At 37.3% G+C, this 24,506-nt stretch overlaps 2 protein-coding genes across 2 annotated transcripts in view; both read left to right on the top strand.

Annotated features, from left to right (window-relative positions):
• LOC138708147 (lachesin-like) overlaps nt 1-24,506 on the top strand; it is a 692,871-nt gene that overhangs the window by 315,451 nt on the left and 352,914 nt on the right. The window lies entirely within an intron of this gene.
• LOC138708145 (putative leucine-rich repeat-containing protein DDB_G0290503) lies at nt 1,700-5,729 on the top strand. Its single transcript, XM_069838378.1, has 2 exons — nt 1,700-2,031; nt 2,392-5,729. Exons 1-2 carry the CDS (start codon nt 1,764-1,766, stop codon nt 4,287-4,289), a joined length of 2,166 nt encoding a protein of 721 aa, XP_069694479.1. The 5' UTR covers nt 1,700-1,763; the 3' UTR covers nt 4,290-5,729.

Below are 24,506 nucleotides of genomic sequence, written 5' to 3'. Positions count from 1 at the left end.
TCAAAAGACAGAATAGTACATATTCCCGCTACGATGCAGTCATATTCGAATTTCTGTGTTCTTTTGTACATTAGTTCACTTCATTTTACCTCAAATTGTTGGTCTACGCAATCCATCATTTTCACTCTAAAGGCTGTTATACTAACTTTAGTAAAGGGTGAAGCTGTAGTCGGGTGGTCCGGCGATAGTGAGATATTTTTTCTCCTATATAAGTTATAGTATAGTTTCAGTTTAGATATTTCTATATTTCTTTGAGATGTTTGTTTAACCTACGCTACAGGGATCATTGAAGCGCGTAATAGGCTCTTTATTCACTCAGTCTGACAGGCGCCTAACGCATTTAAGACCAGTAGACGCGAGGTAGGTTACTGAACTTTAGTATAGCATAAAGGGGTTTTTCCTGTCTAGGAACGCGTTGGTAGCGTTGTTTGTATCTGGCAAACAATAGTAGCGTCTGGTGAGCGCGTCACCTTAGTGAGCATTTAAAAGGACGTGAGCCGAGAGCGTGCCCACCAGACGATTGCCGGCCTGTGAGCCGAGTGTGTATTTTCCGAGACGATTACCGGCCTGTGAGCCGAGCGTGTATTTTCTCAGAATATTACCGGCTAGTGAGCCGATCGTGTGTTTTGGTCAGAAGACTGCCGGCCAGTGGCGTGTTTACTCACTTATATAGTCTACCGCCTGTGAGCCGATCGCGTGAGTATTAATAATATTTCCAGCACTTGTTCCGATCGTGTATATCTTATCATTCTCCGTTTCCCAGCCGAACGAAGTGATAAAGTGTAGATTTCGCACCTTTTAGCTTTGTGATTTACTCAATAAGTTGACGGCAGCGATTTTAAACTGGCGTTAGACGAGACGCCGAAAACACACGGAATGACAACAGCCAGTATTCCGTCGCTTGGACTCAAGCAAGGGAAGTGAGCCGAATAAATACACATAGTGGAACTTTACTCCTTGGTTTCTTTTCGTGGGAATTACCAACATCACATTACATCCTACGCCCACAAAACCACAAGGTCCCTGAGAAGAGATCTCCTCTACCGGGGGACAAGATCCTCCATCACCCACCGACGTATGACTGAGTTAGTGGACTTCTCCTCTGCCGGCGGCGCGACAGAGACGAGGATAAACAACAACAACGTGAGCCACCAGGCAAACCCGTCGCAAATGGCGCCCAGCGTGGGGCGACGAGAATAAAAACAACATCGCGTGGCTACGAGAATAAAAACAACAACGCGTGGCTACGAGAATAAAAACAACAACGCGTGGCTACGAGAATAAAAACAACAACGCGTGGCTACGAGAATCAACAATACCACCGAGGCGTCGGGACGAGAACAACAGTAGCAGCAGCAACGTGATTATCGTCAGTACTAGACGACAGCAGAGAGGCTGACGCAGCATCCCCGCCGAGGCAACGAGAGCGGCGACACCGAGGGTGGCGAAATCATCACGGCTACGCGGGACGAGTAGGGTCGACGCTACATCGAGGAGGAAGACAACGTTGATGGTAATATTTTGGAGGGTTATACATGTATGAACATTCTTTGTGTGTAGGGAGGATAACATTTATTAACGCATAATTCTGTGTAGGGTTGTACGTATATTTATGTCTGTGTGTGTATAATATTTTGTAGGGGATCGTTATTGTGTGATCTGTATATAGGTTATGGCATATCCAGATGTTATTAAGGAATAGGAGAATTGGGACCGAAGGGACGGAGAGTGAGAGGAAAATAATAAGTAGAGAGAATAGAGGGATGGAGAACGTAGGAGACAGCGAAATGGAGGGAAGATTAGAATTGGAGAGCAGTATGGGGGACGACGAGATCATAGGAAATAGCGAAGAAACCCAGCAATGTAGCGAGAAGGAAAAGGGAGAAGAAGGGACGATGCTAGGACAGCTAGGAATTTTAATGAAACATATTACAGAGCAATTGAAACAGAGTACAGAACAAATGAAGCAGAATTTCGACAAAATGAAACAGGATAATTCAGAACAAATGAAAAAAATGGATGAAAGATTAGGTCAGAGTACAGAACAAATGAAAAAAATGGATGAGAGGTTAGGTCAAAGTACTGAGCACGCGAAGCAAATGTCAGAACAATTTAAGCAAAATTTTGAACAAATGAAACAAGATAACTCAGAACAAATGAAAAAAATGGATGAGAGGTTAGATCAAAGTACTGAGCACGCGAAGCAAATGTCAGAACAATTTAAGCAAAATTTTGAACAAATGAAGCAAGATAGTTCAGGACAGTTTAAGCAAAATTTTGAACAAATGAAACAAGATAGTTCAGAACAGTTTAAGCAAAATTTTGAACAAATGAAACAGGATAATTCAGAGCAATTGAAACAGAGTTTGAGACAGATGGATGAAAGATTAGGTCAAAGTACTGAGCAAGCGAAGCAAATTTCAGAACAAATAAAGCAAATAGATGAGAGGCTAGGCCAAAAGACTGAACAACTGATGAGGCAGATGGACAGCAAACTATCAGAAATGGAGAGTAGGATGGGAGAAAATTCCAGAGAGATTAGGGAACAGGTAAACCAGCTGATAGAGAGTCAAATAGAAAACTTGGAGGGAAAGATAGCAGACAATAATACGGAAATAGAAAGTCAACTAGGCGTCGTAGTAGATAAGATGGCAGAGAACATGAGGGAACTAGAGGAGAAGGTGAGGAACAGCACAATTGCTGAGAACGAAAAGACGAGATCGGCCATAGAAGGAACGGTAGATGAGAGGTTACAAGGGGTGGATCGAGAGATGGAGGCGATTAGGCGAGTAGTGAGAGACCAGGGAAAGGAAGAGAGAGAACGCTTAGAGAGTTTAGAATCAAGATGGAATTCGATGCAAGATAGGATCCATGGAGTCACTGTCGATAATTCAATTAGCGAACCGAGCGTGAGCGGAACGCCTAGCGGGAGCAATAGTATGGGATTAGGAAATATAGTAGGAGGTAGTAACATAAGTGATCATGTGGTAGGAGAGAACCAAGACCCACGAAATCAGGAACAATGTAATTTAAATATTGTAAACGAGAGGTCATCTTTAGGTCGCCCACAGTATCCCACGCATATCATTAATGAAATCGGTTATCCCGTATTTGATGAGGTGGAATTCTCAAACCCTCACTGTTATATCCGCGAATTGGAAACGTATTTTCACGTGAAAGGGGTACCAGAGGAACTAAAAATGACCGTCGTGAGAAAAAGTCTGAGAGGACGGCCACTTAATTGGGTTCTCGTAGCTTTAGACGCACAAGTTAGTTATGGAGAATTCAAAACAAAGTTCTCTGACCGGTATTGGGGGCAGAGGCAACAGCAGAAAATCAGAAAAGAAATCAATGATAGTAGGTTTGATGCTAAGAAAGGCATATCGATGATTGATTACTTTATGGAGCTTGTCAAAAAGGGAAAGAGTCTAAATCCACCAATGCCAGATTCTGAGTTGATACAAACTATCATATCCCATTACCCGGAAAATATTAGGTATAATTTAATTATCGCGGGACCACGAGATTTTGGGGAGACAATTGACCTCCTGACCGCGCTAGACAGTTCTGATATGACACACAATGGAGGCGAAAGATATGACGCAACTAATTGTGCAGAGAAGAGTATACAGGGTTATTCCAGCCACTCGAAGGCGGAGAGAGGGGCACATGGCGCCCTCTCACCACCTCGAGGGAACATGAATGTAAATAATTGGGCAGCTGACAGACAACCAGGCTATGGGTATAATAATAATAATAATAATAATAATAATAATAATAATAATAATAATAATAATAATAGTCGGGGTCAAAGTGGTATTGTCAGCCCAAACCGAAATAGGAGGGATATTCAACCTGTCAGAAATATGTACAACCGCAATAATCCTGGTGTTGACCGCGGTAGCGGAAGTAATGTAAATAGGATGAGAAATAATGGGGGCGGACCAGTCCGCAGAATTAATCACATAAGATGGTATACGGATAGAGAGGCAAATGTGCACCCTAGGGACAGCAACCCACCCCACTGGTTTAGAAATAGGAGATATAGGCAAGGATTCTGGCAGCCTAATTTTGGTAGGGGCTGGAATGATAGGAGAGACTGGCGGAGACAAGAACAAGAAAGGGACCGCAGAAATGCATTAATGGTAGCAGCGCAACAGGTAGACAATAGGATGCCAGCCACGCGTAGCGACGAGTGTGACAGATCAGCAAGTCCGGGTAGAGATCCTTCAGTTTGGAGACCATACCTGCGAAGTGAAGGACCTAGACAACAACAAGGTTCTAGGTAAATACTATAAACAGCTGCCAAGACCATTCAGGCAAGACAATGTAAATATAGATACGTAAGTTGGAATGGGGAGCTAGACTCTATTGTGAAAAGGCAGGATACCAATGTACAGTGCGGCGCAGTGTAACTGCGTACGCAAGGCGGATGCGTGATTGAATAATGTGTGAAACTGTAAATAAGAATCTTATGAATTTTGTAGATAATGTATGTAAATAGTGTGAGGGATGATTAACAAGTATGCTTGAATAATGACTGTGTGCACAGAGAGATTGTTTAAAAACATATATGTCATGTTTATTTTAGAATTTGTATAGCTGAGCAAGATGGCGTGTATCCTGGCTGATCGCGATAGGAATAACGGTAGAATGGCATTGTCGAAGGCGAGATTTCCCAACAATGAAAATTCTTTAAGGGAATTTCCATTGTTGAGAAAGGGGCATTTGAAGCTGTAGTCGGGTGGTCCGGCGATAGTGAGATATTTTTTCTCCTATATAAGTTATAGTATAGTTTCAGTTTAGATATTTCTATATTTCTTTGAGATGTTTGTTTAACCTACGCTACAGGGATCATTGAAGCGCGTAATAGGCTCTTTATTCACTCAGTCTGACAGGCGCCTAACGCATTTAAGACCAGTAGACGCGAGGTAGGTTACTGAACTTTAGTATAGCATAAAGGGGTTTTTCCTGTCTAGGAACGCGTTGGTAGCGTTGTTTGTATCTGGCAAACAATAGTAGCGTCTGGTGAGCGCGTCACCTTAGTGAGCATTTAAAAGGACGTGAGCCGAGAGCGTGCCCACCAGACGATTGCCGGCCTGTGAGCCGAGTGTGTATTTTCCGAGACGATTACCGGCCTGTGAGCCGAGCGTGTATTTTCTCAGAATATTACCGGCTAGTGAGCCGATCGTGTGTTTTGGTCAGAAGACTGCCGGCCAGTGGCGTGTTTACTCACTTATATAGTCTACCGCCTGTGAGCCGATCGCGTGAGTATTAATAATATTTCCAGCACTTGTTCCGATCGTGTATATCTTATCATTCTCCGTTTCCCAGCCGAACGAAGTGATAAAGTGTAGATTTCGCACCTTTTAGCTTTGTGATTTACTCAATAAGTTGACGGCAGCGATTTTAAACTGGCGTTAGACGAGACGCCGAAAACACACGGAATGACAACAGCCAGTATTCCGTCGCTTGGACTCAAGCAAGGGAAGTGAGCCGAATAAATACACATAGTGGAACTTTACTCCTTGGTTTCTTTTCGTGGGAATTACCAACATCACATTACATCCTACGCCCACAAAACCACAAGGTCCCTGAGAAGAGATCTCCTCTACCGGGGGACAAGATCCTCCATCACCCACCGACGTATGACTGAGTTAGTGGACTTCTCCTCTGCCGGCGGCGCGACAGAGACGAGGATAAACAACAACAACGTGAGCCACCAGGTAAAACCCGTCGCAAGGGACATAGTTTTAGAGAATAGAGGCGATGATTAAAATGGAACGCATATGTTACGAATTTTCTAAAAGTCAGTAAACTTATACCACAGCCTAGTATATACAGTCACGAAGCTCAATATGTAGTAAATATGCATCCATAGATAGTTGCTAACCACTAGGATCGCTAATATCGCCTTATTACAGACAATGCGAAATAATACCGGCACAGTCTATTGTTCCTAGTACCCTCATAAACTCAAGCTTCGTGACTGTATATACTAGACCAGCGTTTCTCAAACTATAGTCCGCGGACCACCTGTGGTCCTCGAGGTCTACCCTTGTGGGCCTTCAAAAAAAGACAGAAGAAAAATAAAATTCGAACGAATTGCGTATCACACTATAGCTTAAAAGCTCAGAGTTTGGAAATGACACATGACAATCGAATTTCACTTTTTCTCCCAGTACAGATATTTTATGAAATTTATTACCCTACCCGTCTATCGACTTTCCACTCTACTCTCAGTAATAAAAGGAGGATTTAAAGCACATCTTTCTCAACATCTTTTCCCTGCACATCTGGCGCCGCGCCTGTAATCCAGCCAGGGACCACCTGAATTCATAACAGAGGACCAAAGTACGGTACCGAACTTTAATTCAATTTTAAAATATAAGTATACTGGTATTAAAATATTCTACGAAAATTATAAATTTGCTTTCGAATGGAACAAGAGTAAGGTGGTCTGCGGAACTATTCTGACTTTAAAAAGTGGTCCCCACTTCAAAAAAGTTTGAGAAACGCTATACTAGACTGTGATTTTACCTCAAATTGTTGGTCTAAGTAATCCATCATTTTCACTTTAAAGACTGTTATACTAAATTAAGTAAAGGAACAAAAGATTTGAGATGGAGGCGAAAATTAAAATGGAACGCAAATGTTACGAATTTTATAAAAGTCAGTAAACTTATACAGGGTGTCTGACTCAAATCGTTCATAAATTGTTTAGGCATCACACACAACACGACTAAGGGCGGACACACAATACTTTTCGCGTTGAAATTCTCTAACTAGTAACGCTGGCACTTTGGTTTAAGCAGCGACTAAAAACAGCTAAAATATTAAATAGACATACGTTCGGTGTACTGATTGCTACATTAATTCATATGACGCGTCTGAGTAAAGATACAAATATTTCTAATACGCGTACCTTTCGTGACTACTTCATGTCTCTTAGCTAGAGTTGTGTGTCCCAATGAATGTTTCCACTACCTGAAAAGGTTCGATTTCTATTTATTTTATTTGGTTATTTTACGACGCTGTATCAACATCTCAGGTTATTTAGCGTCTGAATGAAATGAAGGTGATAATGCCGGTGAAATGAATCTGGGGTCCAGCACCGAAAGTTACCCAGCATTTCCTCGCATTGGGTTTAGGGAAAACTCCAGAAAGACCTCAACCAGATGACTTGCCCCGACCGGGATTCGAACCCGGGCCACCTGGTTTCTCGGCCAGACGCGCTGAACGTTACTCCACAGGTGTGGATGACAGGGTTCGATATCGGTCCTTCCATACTCATTAATTTCGAACTTCTAGTTCAGGTGATTCTATACTAGTCTGAAATTAATACTAGTTTAAAACATAAATACGCAATCCATCGCAACATCATATGAACAAGAATGTCCCGCAACAGTAGCTAGGCCTATAAAAGCTAAAATTCTAACGCCGATAACCATTCACCGTTCGGATCTCTGAAGCTCGTAACAGCAAAGGCGATAGAAGAATTAATTTTATAAAATGTTCCAGCAAGCAAACTATGTCGACATCGTTCAACTCCGTGAGAGTTGTTATCGATCTCGTATGTCTTAGACCATATAGTTTGTCATAGTCCGATTCCAACTTTTTTTTGGTTTACCCAAGTTTTGACTTTATCATGGAAGTGTCACTAGGCGAGATATATTCAAAATATACTTACTGGCTTTTAAGGAACCCGTAGGTTCATTGCCGCCCTCACATAAGCCCGCCATTGGTCCCTATCCTGAGCAAGATGAATGCAGTCGCTACCATCATATCCCACCTCCCTCAAATCCATTTTAATATTGTCTTCCCATCTACGTCTCGGCCTCCCCAAAGATTTTTTCCCCTCTGGCCTCCCAACTAACACTCTATATGCATTTCTGGATTCGCCCATACGTGCTACAAGCCCTGCCCATCTCAAACGTCTGGATTTAATGTTCCTAATTATGTCAGGTGAAGAATACAATGCGTGCAGCTCTGCGTTGTGTAACTTTCTCCATTCTCCTGTAACTTCATCCCTCTCAGCCCCAAATATTTTCCTAAGGACCTTATTCTCAAAAACCCTCAATCTCTGTTCCTCTCTCAAAGTGAGAGTCCAAGTTTCACAGCCATACAGAACAACCGGTAATATAACTGTTTTATAAATTCTAACTTTCAGATATTTTGACAGCAGACTAGATGACAAAAGCTTCTCAACCGAATAATAACACGCATTTCCAATATTTATTCTGCGTTTAATTTCCTCCCGAGTGTCATTTATATTTTTTACTGTTGCTCCAAGATATTTGAATTTTTCCACCTCAAAATATATTGAAATAAATTGAATAATATATTGAAATAAATTAATAATTTGTGTTAAAATTCTGCGCTGTCTGTCCTTTAAAGATACGTTGCTTATTCGGAGTGAAACAAAAGGTCTAATGTCGATTTGAATATGTTTTCTACGAGTAGATATATTTTAAACCTCTGAACAATATACAAAAAAGACAATGAAGGTCACACCATCTGCTAGTACCGATACATAGGAGTGGGTAAAAATTCAGTTTGGAATGAAATAACCTTTGTCCCAACGTTCCTAAACCAAAATGGCAAAATCGTACTTCCACAAAACTTAATCTTTCACTTTTGAACAGCGCTTTCTGAAGGCTTTGTGCAGCGCGCTACAAACGAACCTCAAGCCGATACAAGCGCGGCACATTGGGAAACTCTTGGGAAAGAAATCGACTGTTGACAAAACTCTATTGTGCTCACAACTTCAAAGAGAAGTTCTTAATGAAAAGTACTCTCGAAGAGGAGAAGCTAGGAACAATTATAACAGCAATGAGTGCAAGTGATTAAAACGCCACGAACTCTGTAGTATTCAAACTTATGATCTCAAGTGAACGCATAATGTGCTGAAATCAAATTAACAAAATTAGAAGTAATAAAATTCTTCTTTCTCCTCTAAGAGGCACAACAACGGATTGGCTTTCTGATAGAATATGCCTTTTTGTGTTCGTGATTGGGCGTGAGTGGCTGTTGTCACGTGTTCATTGTGTGTTACATGTTGAGTTATACGGTGGCCATATGCCATGCCAATCATTACAACAAGGGTTGTCTACCTATATTTGTTAAAATAAAATAGAAATATCTGTTCATAATCCTGCCACGGGCGTAGCTCGGTGATCCCTGATCGTGGTGAGACGTGGGTTCAAATCTAATTTGGTGTGATTATCTAATTGGTATTTTCTTTGATTTTACGTAACTGAATCTTTTTTTTTTTTTAGAAACCCTATAAGTCAAATTTTAACAGTATTGAGCTTATTACTGATTCCTGTTCTATAGGGATAGATATACCATTTTATAGAAAAATACCATACGTCAAATGGTATTTATGTTGTGACATGTGCTCTTGAATGTTAGGTTTCGTGGAGGAGGCCTATAAGTCAGTGACAAGGCTGACACAGAATTAACAAAACTATAGCCTAAGCTGTTGTGTGTGGTAAATTAAGTGTATGAATTTTGGGTGTTAGAATAATGTTGTTGTATTAGATTATTTCATCCAGAACTTTATTATTAACTAGCCGTACCCGTGCGCTCCGCTGCACCAGTTAGAAATAAATATAAAGTAATTACATAATTAAAATAGGACGTTTGATCCAGGGAACATTCGTGTTTGATAGAAGGATAAATCGTTTAATATGTTACTTAATTTAAATTGAATCGAAATAATTAAAATGCGATCATTTTGGTCCAGAGACACTCATTTGGTGCAATGACAATTCCTTTAACATGTTTCTTAATTTTTATTACATGCAACCATAGTTTAATGAAGATTGACATCATTTAGATTTTATGTGTATATTTTATTTTACTTGTTACAGGTTTCCATTGAATTATGGTAATAACTTAATTTTAACCCTTGTTTTCTACGTATTCAGTAAATGGCGCTTGACCCACTATGGTTCTGAACCCTTCAAATAACTTATATTATATTATATTATATTATATTATATTATATTATATTATATTATATTATATTATATTATATCAGAAGTTACTGTAATAACATTATAGCATTACGTCCATCTAGAGAAACTACACTTTCCAATGGTGAATTAAAAATTAATTATACAACGCCACGAACTCTGTAGTATTCAAACTTATGATCTCAAGTGAACGCATAATGTGCTGAAATCAAATTAACAAAATTAGAGGTAATAAAATTCTTCTTTCTTCTCTAACAGGCACAACAACGGATTGACTTTGTGAAAGAATATGCCTTTTTGATTCGTGAATGGTCGTGAATTACGTGTTCATTGTGTGTTACATGATGTATGTATGTATTTATTTACACTGCAAGTGGGCAAGCACCTGGTGGCAGTGGTATACACAATATAAACAATACAAAATAAAATAATAAACAATACACAATAAAACCATAAACAATACACAGTGAAATTAACAATACACAATAAAATTATACAATACACTATAGTAGAGTAGAGTAGAGTAGAGCCATCGATGTAGCTCAGTCGGCAGACTCGCTGGGCTGCTGATCCGGAGCTGCGTTCGGGCTTGGGTTGGATCCCCCTTTGGACTTTGGTTTCTTCCGAGGTTTCCCACAGCCGTGGGGCTGAAGCCGGATGGTCTATGGCGAGTCCTTGGCATCAACCCCTTTGATTTGATTACCCCCTTTGATTTGATTACCTGGTTGGGTTTTTCCGAGGTTTCCCCCACCGAAAAGGCAAATGCCGGGTAATATTTTGGCGAATCCTCGGACCTCATCTCATCTCACTACATCTCGCCAAAATGTAAAAAAATTGTACAACATTGTAAAAATTGTAGAAAATTACTAAATTGTAAAACTATAAAAATTTGTAAAAATTGTAATTGTAATATTGTAAAATGTTGACATGTTCCACATCTTAAAGCTTCATTGCTCATGTAAGATCTATGGAATAAAATAAATGAATGAAATGAATGAATTATATACACAATACACTAAGAATACACAATACAATTTAACACAATAATTACAATTAATAATAAAACAAATAAAATACATAATTTTACAATACAACCTACATGTGTATTATAATAATAATAATAATAATAATAATAATAATAATAATAATAATGTTAAGGGTGTTTGAGAATAAGGTGCTTAGGAAAATATTTGGGGCTAAGCGGGATGAAGTTACAGGAGAATGGAGTAAGTTACACAACGCAGAACTGCACGCATTGTATACTTCACCTGACATTATTAGGAACTTAAAATCCAGACGTTTGAGATGGGCAGGGCATGTAGCACGTATGGGCGAATCCAGAAATCCATATAGAGTGTTAGTTGGGAGACCGGAGGGAAAAATACCTTTAGGGAGGCCGAGACGTAGATGGGAGCATAATATAAAAATGGATTTGAGGGAGGTGGGGTATGATGATAGAGACTGGATTAATCTTGCACAGGATAGGGACCGATGGCGGGCTTATGTGAGGGCGGCAAAGAACCTTCGGGTTCCTTAAAAGACATTTGTAAGTAAGTAAGTATAATAATTTATTTATTTAATCTGGCAGAGCTATGACCAGTAGGCCTTCTCTTCCGCCCAGCCACACTCTAATTCTAATTGAATACAATTGCTTACATAGTTATTACATTAATATCTAGATCATAAAACAACATGAAAGTAAATAATAAAAATTGGATAATTAATGTTAGTGTGACAATAATAAACATTAGTAAGAAATAGTTATAATAATAATAATAATAATAATAATAATAATAATAATAATAGTAATAATAGTAATAATAATAGTAGTAGTAGTAATAATAGTAGTGGTATTAATAATAATAGTAATAACAATAATAATAATAATAATAATAATGAGATAATTTAGATATTTATCTGTGATATATATAACCATTAAACATTGAGAAACCTGAAACAGCTATTATTGTTAACAAGAATTGTTAGAAAAATATTTAATTAGCCTATTCTTAAATTGGTTTGATGTCTGACAGTCCCTGACATTACTCGGTAGGGAATTCCTACATAAGTTTCAATAGTCTTTCACTTTACTCTCATCTCACTCACTGTAGTGGCACTATGACGCATTTCACTGACACTTTAGCACACATTTCACTGACAGTATATAACACATTTCACTGACACTATACAACACATTTCATTGACGCTATAAATTATCACTGATCGGAACTATTCACTGCACTGTAAAACCATAACTTCACTGACTCACCTCGCTTCACTGATACAACAGTTCAAATAAGTCAAATAATTACACCCTTATGCATACTTATAAACAGAACTATATTTAAGCCAAACATTTCTAGTCTAAAGCCCTCTTACACGCTATTTTTAAATAATTTACAATTCAAACCAAGGAAGTAACTCGTCAGACTAAATAAATACATGTCACCTTAAAAATTAAATTGTTGATTTATACGGTGGCTATATGCCATGCCAATCATTACAACAAGGGTTCTCTACCTATATTTGTTAACGTAAAATAGAAATACTTGTTCATAATCCTGCCACGGGTGTAGCTCGGACAGTAGAGGTCCTGGTCAGACGTGGATTCAAATCTTATTTGGTATGATTATCTAATAGGGATATCCTGAACTAGCACCAACAGACAGCGCACGTGTACTTTGAGGGATGCGCTTTGCGTGTGCATTTATTTTCCGGTATATAAACATTGAGGATTTACGTAGTGTATTAGTGCATTAAATACTCTTAAAAACGACTTAAAATTCCAAATTTTTGTTGTATTCATATTTGTGAAAACCAAGGAAAGCCTTTTGTCTTCATTCAGGTCCAGAAATATTCTGAATATATGCTTAAAACCTTAAAAAAAATAACTAATTAAATTGTGCCTCGAAAGTGCTAGCTATTAAACAAAAATAACTATTTCAAATAAGGAACTGCTAGCTACAGTTTAATTCTGGAAGATGGAAAAGAAAAATTAATACAATAATGTGCAACTTTGACAGCAAGCTATATTATATTCAATACTTCTAGGAGTCTCCTAAGTTTACGCCAGCATTTTACGCCTGCAGTAAAGTCTCGATTAACTGGGATGTTTATTATCAGGGCGATCCATAGTGAAATCCATTTCGTGAATAATGTTTTTAATGTGCTGTAGACTAATTAGGCCTTTTAAAACCGTTATTTTTTTACTTCCAGTTTTCAAAATCATCCTGCATAGTATTCAAAACTGCATGTCCTTAACCTACAAAACGCACGAATAATTGAGGGGCTTAGAACAAAAAGCATGTAAGTGACGGAAACCTAGTTTTGAGGAAATTACAGTTAAAGTTCTACATGCAATGAAATATTATACACTAGTTTGGTGAAATGATGCCCATATAGCAGCACTGCACAGTGTCATCACTTACCTGATTTTATCCCAAAGAAACATCCTTTTGGGCTATCACAACACGCACTTACCTCAATTTTTTTTAATGATGTCACTTACCTGATTTTTGTTCTAAGCCCTTCAATTGTGATACTACTGCGATCATATTGTATCATCTTAACAAACAATGCATTTGATCTTTCTGCAACTAGAGAAAAAAAACGAGAATTCAATCTCTAGTCCCTTCCCTATAAAAAACACATTGGTGGCTGCATATCCTATTTTTAGCGCACGGTACTTACAATACTAATGATTAAAGAGGTAATATTCACCTTCGACAAAGTTCCTATTTTTATTTATTTATTTTATTCGTGCACCTCGTTCTCAAAGTCCTCGTTTAGATTAATGAACATTCAATTTACTCGTATCTATATTCTGCATACTGCAGATTTCCCCATCCATCTCTTAAGGGAATCGCTCAGTATTATAAAAGTTTACGCTATTATTTACGGTAAATTAAATTAAATTAAATTAAATTATGAGGTAAGAAAATACTTAATTATATCCTAAATTATACTAGATTATACAAAATAATTGTAAATATAATTTTGACACGCACAGAAAACCAACAAGCGGGAAAACGTAATCAACTGTAGCATATGACATAATATAGCCCTACAACATGTAGGAACGCTCCTGCCGCATGAAACGCTCCTGCCATCTAACGGTAAAACTTCACATAAGATATCCCTATTGGTATTTTATTTGATTTTCCGTAACTGAATCGGTTTTTTGAGAAACCCCATAAGTAAAATTTTAACAAATTTGAGTTTATTATTTATTCCTGTTCTATAGAGATAGATATACCATTTTGTAGAAAATACCACACGTCAAACTGTATTTCTGTTGTGACATATGCGCTTGAATATTACGTTCAGTGAGGAACACCCATAAGTCAGTGACAAGGCTGACACAAAATGAAAAAAAAAAAAAAAAACTATAGCCTAAGCTGTTGTGTTTGGTACATTAATTATCTTGTGTCTGAATTTTGGTTAGAATAATGTTACTGTCTTTTATGTAATGTATTATTGTATTAGATTATTTCATCCTGAACTTTATTATTATTATTATTATTATTATTATTATTATTATTATTATTATTATTACATTTAATTTTTTTAAACATTTAATTTTTTTAAGGTGACATGTATTTATCTAGGCTGACGAGTTTACTTCCTTGGTTTGAATTGTAAAGTATTTAAAACTAGCGTGTAAGAGGGCCTTAGACTAGAAATGTTTAGTTTAAATGTAGTTCTGTTTATAAGTATGCATAAGGGTGTAATTATTTGACTTATTTGAACTGTTGTATCAGTGAAGCGAGGTGAGTCAGTGAAGTTATGGTTTTACAGTGCAGGGAACAGTTCCGATCAGTGATAATTTATAGCGTCAATGAAATGTGTTCTATAGTGTCAGTGAAATGAGTTACAGAGTGTCAGTGAAATGTGTGCTAAAGTGTCAGTGAAATGCGTCATAGTGCCACTACAGGGAATGAGATGAGAGTAAAGTGAAAGACTATTGAAACTTATGTAGGACCTATAGATAATTATGTAGGTTGTATTGTAAAATTAGGTATTTTATTTTATGTTTTATTATTATTGTGTTAAATTGTATTGTGTATTATTATTGTATTGTGTGTAAAATTGTATGTGTGTTGTAAAATTGTATTGTGTATTGGTTATCATTTTATTGTGTATTGTTAATATTGTATATACCACTGCCACCGGGTGCTTGCCCACTTGCAGTGTAAATAAATACATACATTCATGTCCTTAGTCACATTTCATACAGGTTGAGTAAAACTTGTTCACTGACAAAAATTATGATGTCAGCTTTTAAATACTGGTTTTGAGAATCAAATTAGTATTTTTTTAACCAAATTTTCTATTATTTCATGAAGTAAAGAAATTGTTTTGTTAAATCTTTACCTGATTTTGAGAAATCCCATAAGTCAAATATTTACAAATATGAATATTAAGTTATATCCTATTTAAAAAAATTCATTTGCATACAGAAATATTCGCTATGGTTTTACCAGCATTTTCCATTTCAAATATTCTATTTCTTAATTCATGTATTTCTTTTAAACAGTTTTTTGTATTTCCACATAAACTTTGTTAATTTCTGGACCATTTTTTTTTAACTTTGGATCGAAAATCATTCAAAACTTTTTTGTGCGTTAAGGACACCCAAGAGACTGATAATAATTATGGGTTTTGCTGTTTTATTCACGGAAGTATTTTGGGAGGCCGAGACGTAGATGGGAGGATAATATTAAAATGGATTTGAGGGAGGTAGGGTGTGATGATAGAGACTGGATTAATCTTGCACAGGATAGGGACCGATGGCGGGCTTATGTGAGGGCGGCAATGAACCTTCGGGTTCCTTAAAAGCCATTTGTAAGTAAGTAAATAAGTAAGTATTTAAAAAATATTCATGTTAAATTTTAGCCCAAAATATTGTGGAATTAAATAAATAAATAAATATATATATATATATATATATATATATATATATATATATCTCAACTCCTGTTAACATTCTTCAATTTGTAGTAGGTATTATTAAAGATCAAAAATGTAAAAACATTTCCTGAAAATCTTGTTTAGATATCTGTAACAGTTTTTGAGTAGCGTGCACCCAAACTTCACGAAATTAACATTTTCAAGATAGGCAGTACCTTCACACTTCAAGGGGTTTCTCAAAAAACCGATTGAATTGTAATACGAATGTCTGGGAGGTAAATAGGGTTGCCAACTTATTTAAGAAAATACTGGAGACTAAATACATTTGACAAATCATACAGTTCTATTATTATTAGCATAAAAAGCCACTCAAGTTCTGAATGGTGGAACATTTGAAGGTGACTCCATGGTTGCCATGGTTACTTTCTCTTCCGGGACGCTCCTTCGGCACAAACCATTGAAGGCACTGGTGTAACGATTAAGAAACTCTTCTGCTGGGAAGTTGCCCTTTAAGGGCCCAGACCGGTCCGCTGGTTGCTGGTCTCACGGCCACATGCCGAAGCAGAGGTGAACGATCATCCAACCAGAATGGAGGTGTCGTTTGTTTAGCACGATTACCCCCCCCCCAGCTGTTATAGCTGGCTTTCGTAACCTGATTTCTGTACATATCGTAGTTCCCCAAGATTATGGGTGGGCACCGGTCCCATACACTAGCCGAAATTTCATGAAAAAATCTCTTGCCCCATTAGGACTCGAACCAACGTTCATTCCGTAACGCGAGTCCTTGCCAGGATGTATTAAACTACGACGCCATGGCACAGGACTGTGATGTCTAATAGTTATTCAAAATCTTTACAAAAACGAGAAAAAAAGGGTTAAGAGCTAAATCCTTAACGATGAAAGAGTAATGGAATGGAGAAAAATTCTCTCCGGCACCGGAATTTGAACCCGGGTTTTCAGCTCTACGTGCTGATGCTTTATCCACTAAGCCACACCGGATACCCATCCCGGTGTTGGACAGAATCGTCTCAGTTTAAGTTCCAACTCTTGGGTTCCCACTAGTGGCCGCCCTCTGCACTACGTCATAGGTGTCTATGAACGTAGGACTGAAGTCTACACGTGTGCTGAGGTGCACTCGTTATGAGTGACTAGTTGGCCGGGATCCGACGGAATAAGCGCCGTCATATATATTATTTAATGTACCGAAGTACATATGGTATTTTCATGCAGATATTCTGCATCATCATACTATGAAAGAGTAATGGAACGGAGAAAAATTCTGATATGCGTAAATCACTTCGTGATTTAAGACGGCGCTTATTCCGTCGGATCCCGGCCAACTAGTCACTCATAACGAGTGCACCTCAGCACATGTGTGGACTTCAGTCCTACGTTCATAGACATCTATGACGTAGTGCAGAGAGCGGCCACTAGAGGGAACCCAAGAGTTGGAACTTAAACTGAGACGATTCTGTCCGACACCGGGATGGGTATCCGGTGTGGCTTAGTGGATAAAACATCAGCACGTAGAGCTGAAAACCCGGGTTCAAATCCCGGTGCCGGAGAGAATTTTTCTCTGTTCCATTACTCTTTCATCGTATGATGACGCAGGATATCTGCATAGAAATATCATATGTACTTCGGTACATTAAAATAATACAAAACCTTAACACTGGGAACCCCTGAGGAAAATTATGCAAGGGAAATCGTCAGTAGCTTGCATTCGAGGCGTTAATTCGCAAGGAAAGTGCTATTTATTAAGGTCCCTTGCTGGAGAAACGCCAAACCAGTACTACTATTTTTAGCTTATCGCTGTGAATGCCCAAAACAAAGTGCTGAGCCACACACAGATACGCCGCAAGGGGATTTGAGCATTGCAACTATTTTCACCAGAATCTGAGTGAAATGTCCCTCGTAGAAATACGGCTGTTGGAGAAACTTCCAGGAGATACATTCACATCTCAAACAACAACTGTTTTTTTCCTACTTCGCAACTTGTATGAACAAATCGAAGGACTTCACAAGGGTTGGGCAGGACAAGCATTTCTACCGGCTCTCCATTCAAACATCCCTCGACTCTTGAACTGGAATTTTATTGGTCTTGGTCTGTATCGGGCGACGATGAAAAGAACCGTCATTTCCTGTGGGACCTGTGGCGTAAGCCAGCCGAGCACACAACCGGTTCAAATACTCTGTTATACATACATTCCCCGTGGACATCCACAAAGGAAAGGCATCCATATGTACACGCAGTTCTAATTCGAAATTTACAGGCGTAATTTCTTTAAACTTATTAAATATATGCATTTTCTATACTGTGATACTGGACTGTTTCGAATGGGTCCAACCATTCATTGCGCTCTTCGTACACAGCCATTCATAATTTTTGTTTTTTACGTTGGTGTAAGAACAATTATTGCAAAGTGCTTCATACAAAAGTTGTTTAGTTTTTTTATGAGGAATGAGAAAACAACATAAAAATGTAGGTTCCTATTTAAAAAAATTAAATTGACCCTAAAATAACTATCACAACGTCCCCCAAATAAAACACGACAAATGGCATTTACTTTCCTCCATAATATCAAGCAACTTTTATTCAAGACATTTCTTTCTACAATGCTTAGTCCATTAAATGGTCCATTCCGTATAAAGTTCTTTAATTTTAGGGTACGTTTTCAACAATATGTAACGAGTCAGTTTTGTATTCAACTGACTCTCTTAGCTTTACTAGATTAAATAAATATTATTATTATTATTATTATTATTATTATTATTATTATTATTTCTTTTCTGTTCAAAACTTGTAGGCCTATACAGCAGCCGTGGCGAAAAGGCCATGGTGCGCCGAGCCACTGTGTAAGCTGCAACGTGCATAGCACCTATGGAGGGAGGCGGACAACCGAAGGGGAAGTTAATGTTTAGGACGTGTAACGAAGAAAGAAATGAACAAGAAAACATAGGACACATTATCACAACCTAAAATTAACTGTCTTCAGAATGTCTCTGCGACAAAGATTCAAAATCAGGAATTATGTCACTTACTGCCAGTAGTAGTTGATCACGAAGGTATTTGTCTGTGAGTCGTGTTCTAAATTTGGTTTTTACTATTTTCATTGTTGAAAATAATTTTTCACAAACGTAAGTTACAGCGAACATGGCTTCAACAGAGCAAGCGAAAGAACGATGCTTCAAATATTTATTTTTTTCCAAAGATTTGAAAAGTTCAATATCTGTCAAGTCCTTACATCTAGCTTTCATTTAACGTCACATTGTAAATCTGTGAGTTTAAATTGAAAATCTAACCGGATTATTCGTACATCTGCTGTAAAAGAATCGACGTTCAGAGATGATAATGATAATAATAATAATAATAATAATAATAATAATAATAATAATAATAATAATAATAACACTTAACCTTTAATGTTTCATCAGTAACATGTAGTAACTTATAATGCCGTTTTGTTATACAACCGTTTTCCTAGTAATATTTGTGAACAAATCATACATTTAATATTTTCATCATATTGTAAGCAAAAGAATGCATCCTCCCATCCTACTTGAAACTTTCGTTTTTTATAGAGGTACAGCTGTCAAAAAAAAAAAAAGTGGCCGCACTCGTGAACAGCGAATATTTTCAAAGTCCACTTCGGGTCGCGGCGATGTTACACGATGCATGTGCTTGTACAAGCAGTTCCGGAACTATGAAAGTGTTCAATATCTGCTCCTCGCAGACCAGCGGTAGAGTGCTTGTTTAATGATCCAAAGGTTCTGGGTTCGGGCCTTTTTCAAGTTTTCATTTTATTTTTTTAATCGTTCTTTAGCGATGTAAATGATATTCAAATTATCATTTATATACAGTTATCGTTCTTGATGGATATCACGTTATTTATATTTTGTTATCGTTCTTTAGAGATATGAATAAAATTCAAATCATCATTTGTATTCTGTTATCGTTTTATAACGATATGAATAATAATGATTATTATTGTATCTCCAATGGGGGTTAGCCCTATTTTACATATGTATGTTAGGGCTATAGTTTTATACACAAAAAAGAAAGCATAAAGAGAAATGGAAAAGAAAATTAAATTAGCTTACGCGATGTAAACAAAACATAAACAATCCGTAAATTAGGCATTGCGATTGCAAAACAAATATCAGTTATCAATTTGAAACATACAAAAACATTAACAACACACATACGTAACACTTCTATAACACAAATATGCAGCTTTCCGTACCATACATCATAAATTAATACACAATAGTCACACAGACACAATCAAACTATAATTACGACATTGCGACGACATCAAGCATCCCATAACTGACTCACATACATAACAACTCAAGCATCCGTTGCAACACATACACTTCAACATAGTAACCACACTTTTAAAAGTTACAAATTTGGCTCCAAGAAGAATAAATAGGACACTGTTACTAATTACTATTCTTCTACAATTTCTTAAATACATCTGTAATAAATCTGTGAAATTCCGATATGAATAATATTCACGTTTTTTATATTGTTATCGTTCTTTAGCGATATAAATAATATTCAAGTTATCATTTATATTGTTTTCCTTCATTAGCATTATAAAATAATATTCAAGTTATTTATATTGTTATTGTTCTTTCGCAATATAAATAATCTGTATTTTATGTAAGTAATTATTATAACACAAATAAACATCTTTCTTTGTAAAATAGGTTATTTTATTTAGATAATTAAATACGTATTATATAATATCTTATATTAATTAAACAAACCGATATTTATCATTTATATTGTATTATCGTTCTTTAGTGATACTGTATAAATAATATTCAAGTTATTTATATTGTAATCGTTCTTTAGCGATATAAATAACATAAATTTAATATTAGGTTTGGAAAAATCCAGTTGCATAATACTGCTATTAGTTTTTCTTTTTGTATTATTACATTATACTATCTTGAACCGCAATAAAATGAAAAGGAGTAACGAGGAATTGAACCTGAAACGTTGACATCTAAATTCCTACGTTCGTCCGCTGAGCTACGAGGGCAAAAGTGTGGAAACATTTTCGGAAAAATTGGCCCAATCACACTCTAAGATTTTCTGATGATTCGTAGAAGCTAGTCCAGGATGCGGGGGGCAAAGGATAATTGAGATTTCCCGATCTCTGATAGGGTCAAACATCATGATAGAATTAATATTTAACCATTGCCGTGACTTTCGGTGAAGTCCGGAGGGCCCAATTAGTCAAATCCACTCTCCTCATCTCCACGCTTGGGCCCCCTGGAATTTAATAAGATGCGAAAGAGATAGTGGTGTGCGGAAAGCAACGGGATGTTACCGCATTTAGGCCTATCCTTCCCAAGAAAAACTGCAAACATGAACAAAGGAAGCTTTTAATAGAAGAAGAATCTTCTGCGGACCTCTGGAAAAAGAACTAAGGAAGAGACTAGTGAAGTGCTTTGTGTGGAGTGTGGCATTGTATGGGGAAGGAACATGGACATTACGACGAAATGAAGAGAAACGAATTAAAGCATTTGAAATGTGGATGTGGAGAAGAACGGTGCGTGTGAAGTGGACAGATAGAATAAGAAATAATATTGTGTTTGAAAAAGTGAGTGAAGAAAGAATGATGCTGAAACTGATTAGAAAGATAAAAAGTAATTGGTTGGGTCTCTGGTTGAAAAGAATAATAGATATGTGGATCATATGCGGAGAGTAAGAGGAAGGCAGAAAATAGGAAAGATTGGAGATTGCTGGGTTTGCAATGAAAGACCTGCCCATGGACAGAACACTTATATATGTATGTTCAGAATGCCTGAAATATCGTGTCTAAAAACGGTCGCTATTTGCAAAGACTAGTCAATTCCATGCCCACTCGACTGCAAGATGATCGAGATAAGAGGAAGATAGACTAAATATTGAACTGTGGGTTTTTTGTTTTGTTTTTTGAACGCTTAATTGTTTGAATGTTTTAAGGCCGACGCCAGTAAATTTGTTTTGTTTATACCACGAAAGATATTTTTATTGAGAATAAAGTCTTTTTTCTTTCCATTTGCAGCCACAATATCATAATGATAAAGTCATGGCATAATATATTAATGAACCTGATGTTAATTACTAAAATAATCGTAAAAGAGAAAGGAGCCATTATGTATAGTTAGTCTCTCTCAAAAACATAACAAAAAAGAACATAAAAAGCACGAGGTTGTAGTCGAACGCAGGACCTCATGAATAAAAGGCCTGAACGCTACCATTATGCTATCGATAACACACAGAATACTTCAATTATAACTGTAGATATCAGGCAACGTGGTCCAACAACATGTAACATCGTCTGTCTCCGAATTGTAGCGAAGATACCCGAAGGGAACTTTGTTTCAGGAGAGCGGCCACTTTTTCTTTTGACAGCTGTACATGGTTTCGAGAGAGAGAGATTGCGACGATACGCCACTCGCAGGTCCGAGACAAATACAAATGGAACGGAGTTTGACTCCAGTGAGTGAGAGGGTGGGGGTTGTAGGTAGGAAGCGAGAGTAATGCTCTGCGAGCCACAATGTGCTCGTGAGTCGCATTTTCGCCGCGGCTGCTATACAGTATTTCAAATTTTAGTACGGTTAGGTTAACGAGACTAAAATATGTCTCATTTATTGAGGTATTGAGAGCGCATATATAGTTCTATTGAAATTATAAAAAAAATTGAAGAATATGGACGCAACTAACGTGTTGCGAGTTAATAGCCGGGAAACATATTTCAATAGAATAGCTTTGGTTCCGTTAGCAGAAAATGCGTGAGCCAGGGGACAATACATCGGTGCCCACCTGCTGTGGAATATGACTGTATCGAACTGGAGTGGACGTTTATGGCAGTGAATCTCGCACCGAGTAACGCTTCCATTTAGCAGGTTTTTCAAACGCCTGGTTGAACAACAACTGTGGTTGTTAACGAAATGGCTTCTACTTCATGAGTGGAGAAACATAGCGGACATCGCAATGTCGCGCACATAGATATCTGCGAGACATGTCGGGAAGCACAAATGTTATTACGTATCGAAAATCAATACAGACACATTCAGTCTATACTTCATGCGGAACTACCTAAAGTAGTGCAAGAACAGTGAGGGAGAGACGAGAAGCACAGAGAATAGAGAGCTGAAGAGTGTATATATTTTTATTCTTATGCTCTTTCGTACCGCTTGAATTGTAGTGACTCTTCTCAAATGTGTTAACTGAACATTAAATATCCAGAAATAACAACTCTGACCACCGGCGTCAGCTAAGGCGCTCGCCTTGCGATCCAGAGTTGCGGTCGAAAGTGAGTTCGATTCCCGCTTGGGTTGATTACAGAGATCTGCATCGGACGTTTTCGCTCGAGCGCCAAATAGTTCATAGCATAATGCGATAGGTAGCGCACATGCATGATGGGTAAAATTGTTGCGAACGATAAATCCTCGAACGGTATCAGCCGAGCTTTAGACATTCGTTCTTGTTACAGTGATGAACTGTGTAGTAACATCATAGATGTTTACCATTTCAAAACTTTGCAGTGTTTAACTAACCTCTTCATAGTACAACTACGAAATTTGCTTTAAAATGTAATATAAATGTTGTAGGTAAATGTCCCCCCCCCCCCCCCACACACAGGAGTGATTTTGTTTTGCCACATCTGATAGATGTTATTGGATGTAAATATAATTATTATAAACGGAGAACACAATCACGATAATGCAAGAACTGTATCAAGTTTTCTATTAATAATAATAATAATAATAATAATAATAATAATAATTAGTGTATCAATCTTTGCGTCTGTAACAGATGTGCAGCATGATTACTCGTTTTATTATATTTTCTGTGACGTTATGTCTCTACTAATATTGTTATTAATCTACTGCTATATGAATAACATTTTGTAAAACGTTTCTACATTGTCGCAGTATATAGGCGGAACACTATGTATGGACCTATCATATTATATTATATGTGTAAAATCAAATATTGAATAATTATTAATTAGCAATAATAACTGTATATCGAAGTTTTTCATACTATTTTATTTATAACTTCATGTTCCTGTTTTGGTACGTTCCATTGACTGTTCCTTTAAACTTTGTCATAAACGCAGAAAAGAAAGCCTTATTTTTACCGTGTGAGCAAAACATATGTGCATCTTATCTGTCGCCTTCCATACAAGATAAGACATGTCGGTGAGATGACCTTGTACTGTGCTTCTGTTTATTACAAGCGTATCACGACCGATCTTATCTCACTCGAGGGTGCGACACTCGACCGAATTCAAGCGAGCGATTTAACTCCAATGCAGTACTCTGGTTGATTACCTGGTTCGGTTTTTTCCGAGGTTATCCCCAACCGTAAGGCGAATGTCGGGTAATCAATAGCGAATTCTCGGCCACATCTCGCCAAATATCATTTCGTTATCACTAGAGAGCGGAATTTAGGTAAAAACCTATTTTTTTTTTCTTCATACATATAGGCTTGAGATTTAATATTTGCATTTTGTATGGAAATATAGGTATAAATAAATGGGTGTTATAGTGCTTAAAAATGCCTATTTCAACGTTAGTGCCTATTTTTAAGTTTTTTAAATTTTT

Source organism: Periplaneta americana, chromosome 1, assembly GCF_040183065.1.
Source record: "Periplaneta americana isolate PAMFEO1 chromosome 1, P.americana_PAMFEO1_priV1, whole genome shotgun sequence".
NCBI lineage: Eukaryota > Metazoa > Arthropoda > Insecta > Blattodea > Blattidae > Periplaneta > Periplaneta americana.
This window is presented reverse-complemented; position numbering and strand designations above follow the sequence as displayed.

Coding starts and splice junctions, on each gene's coding strand:
- LOC138708145 (XM_069838378.1), top strand. CDS start 1,764: ATGGAGAACGTAGGAGACAGCGAAATGGAGGGAAGATTAGAATTGGAG. Junction 2,032..2,391: donor AAAAATGGATGAAAGATTAG/GTCAGAGTACAG, acceptor ATGAAAGATTAG/GTCAAAGTACTGAGCAAGCG.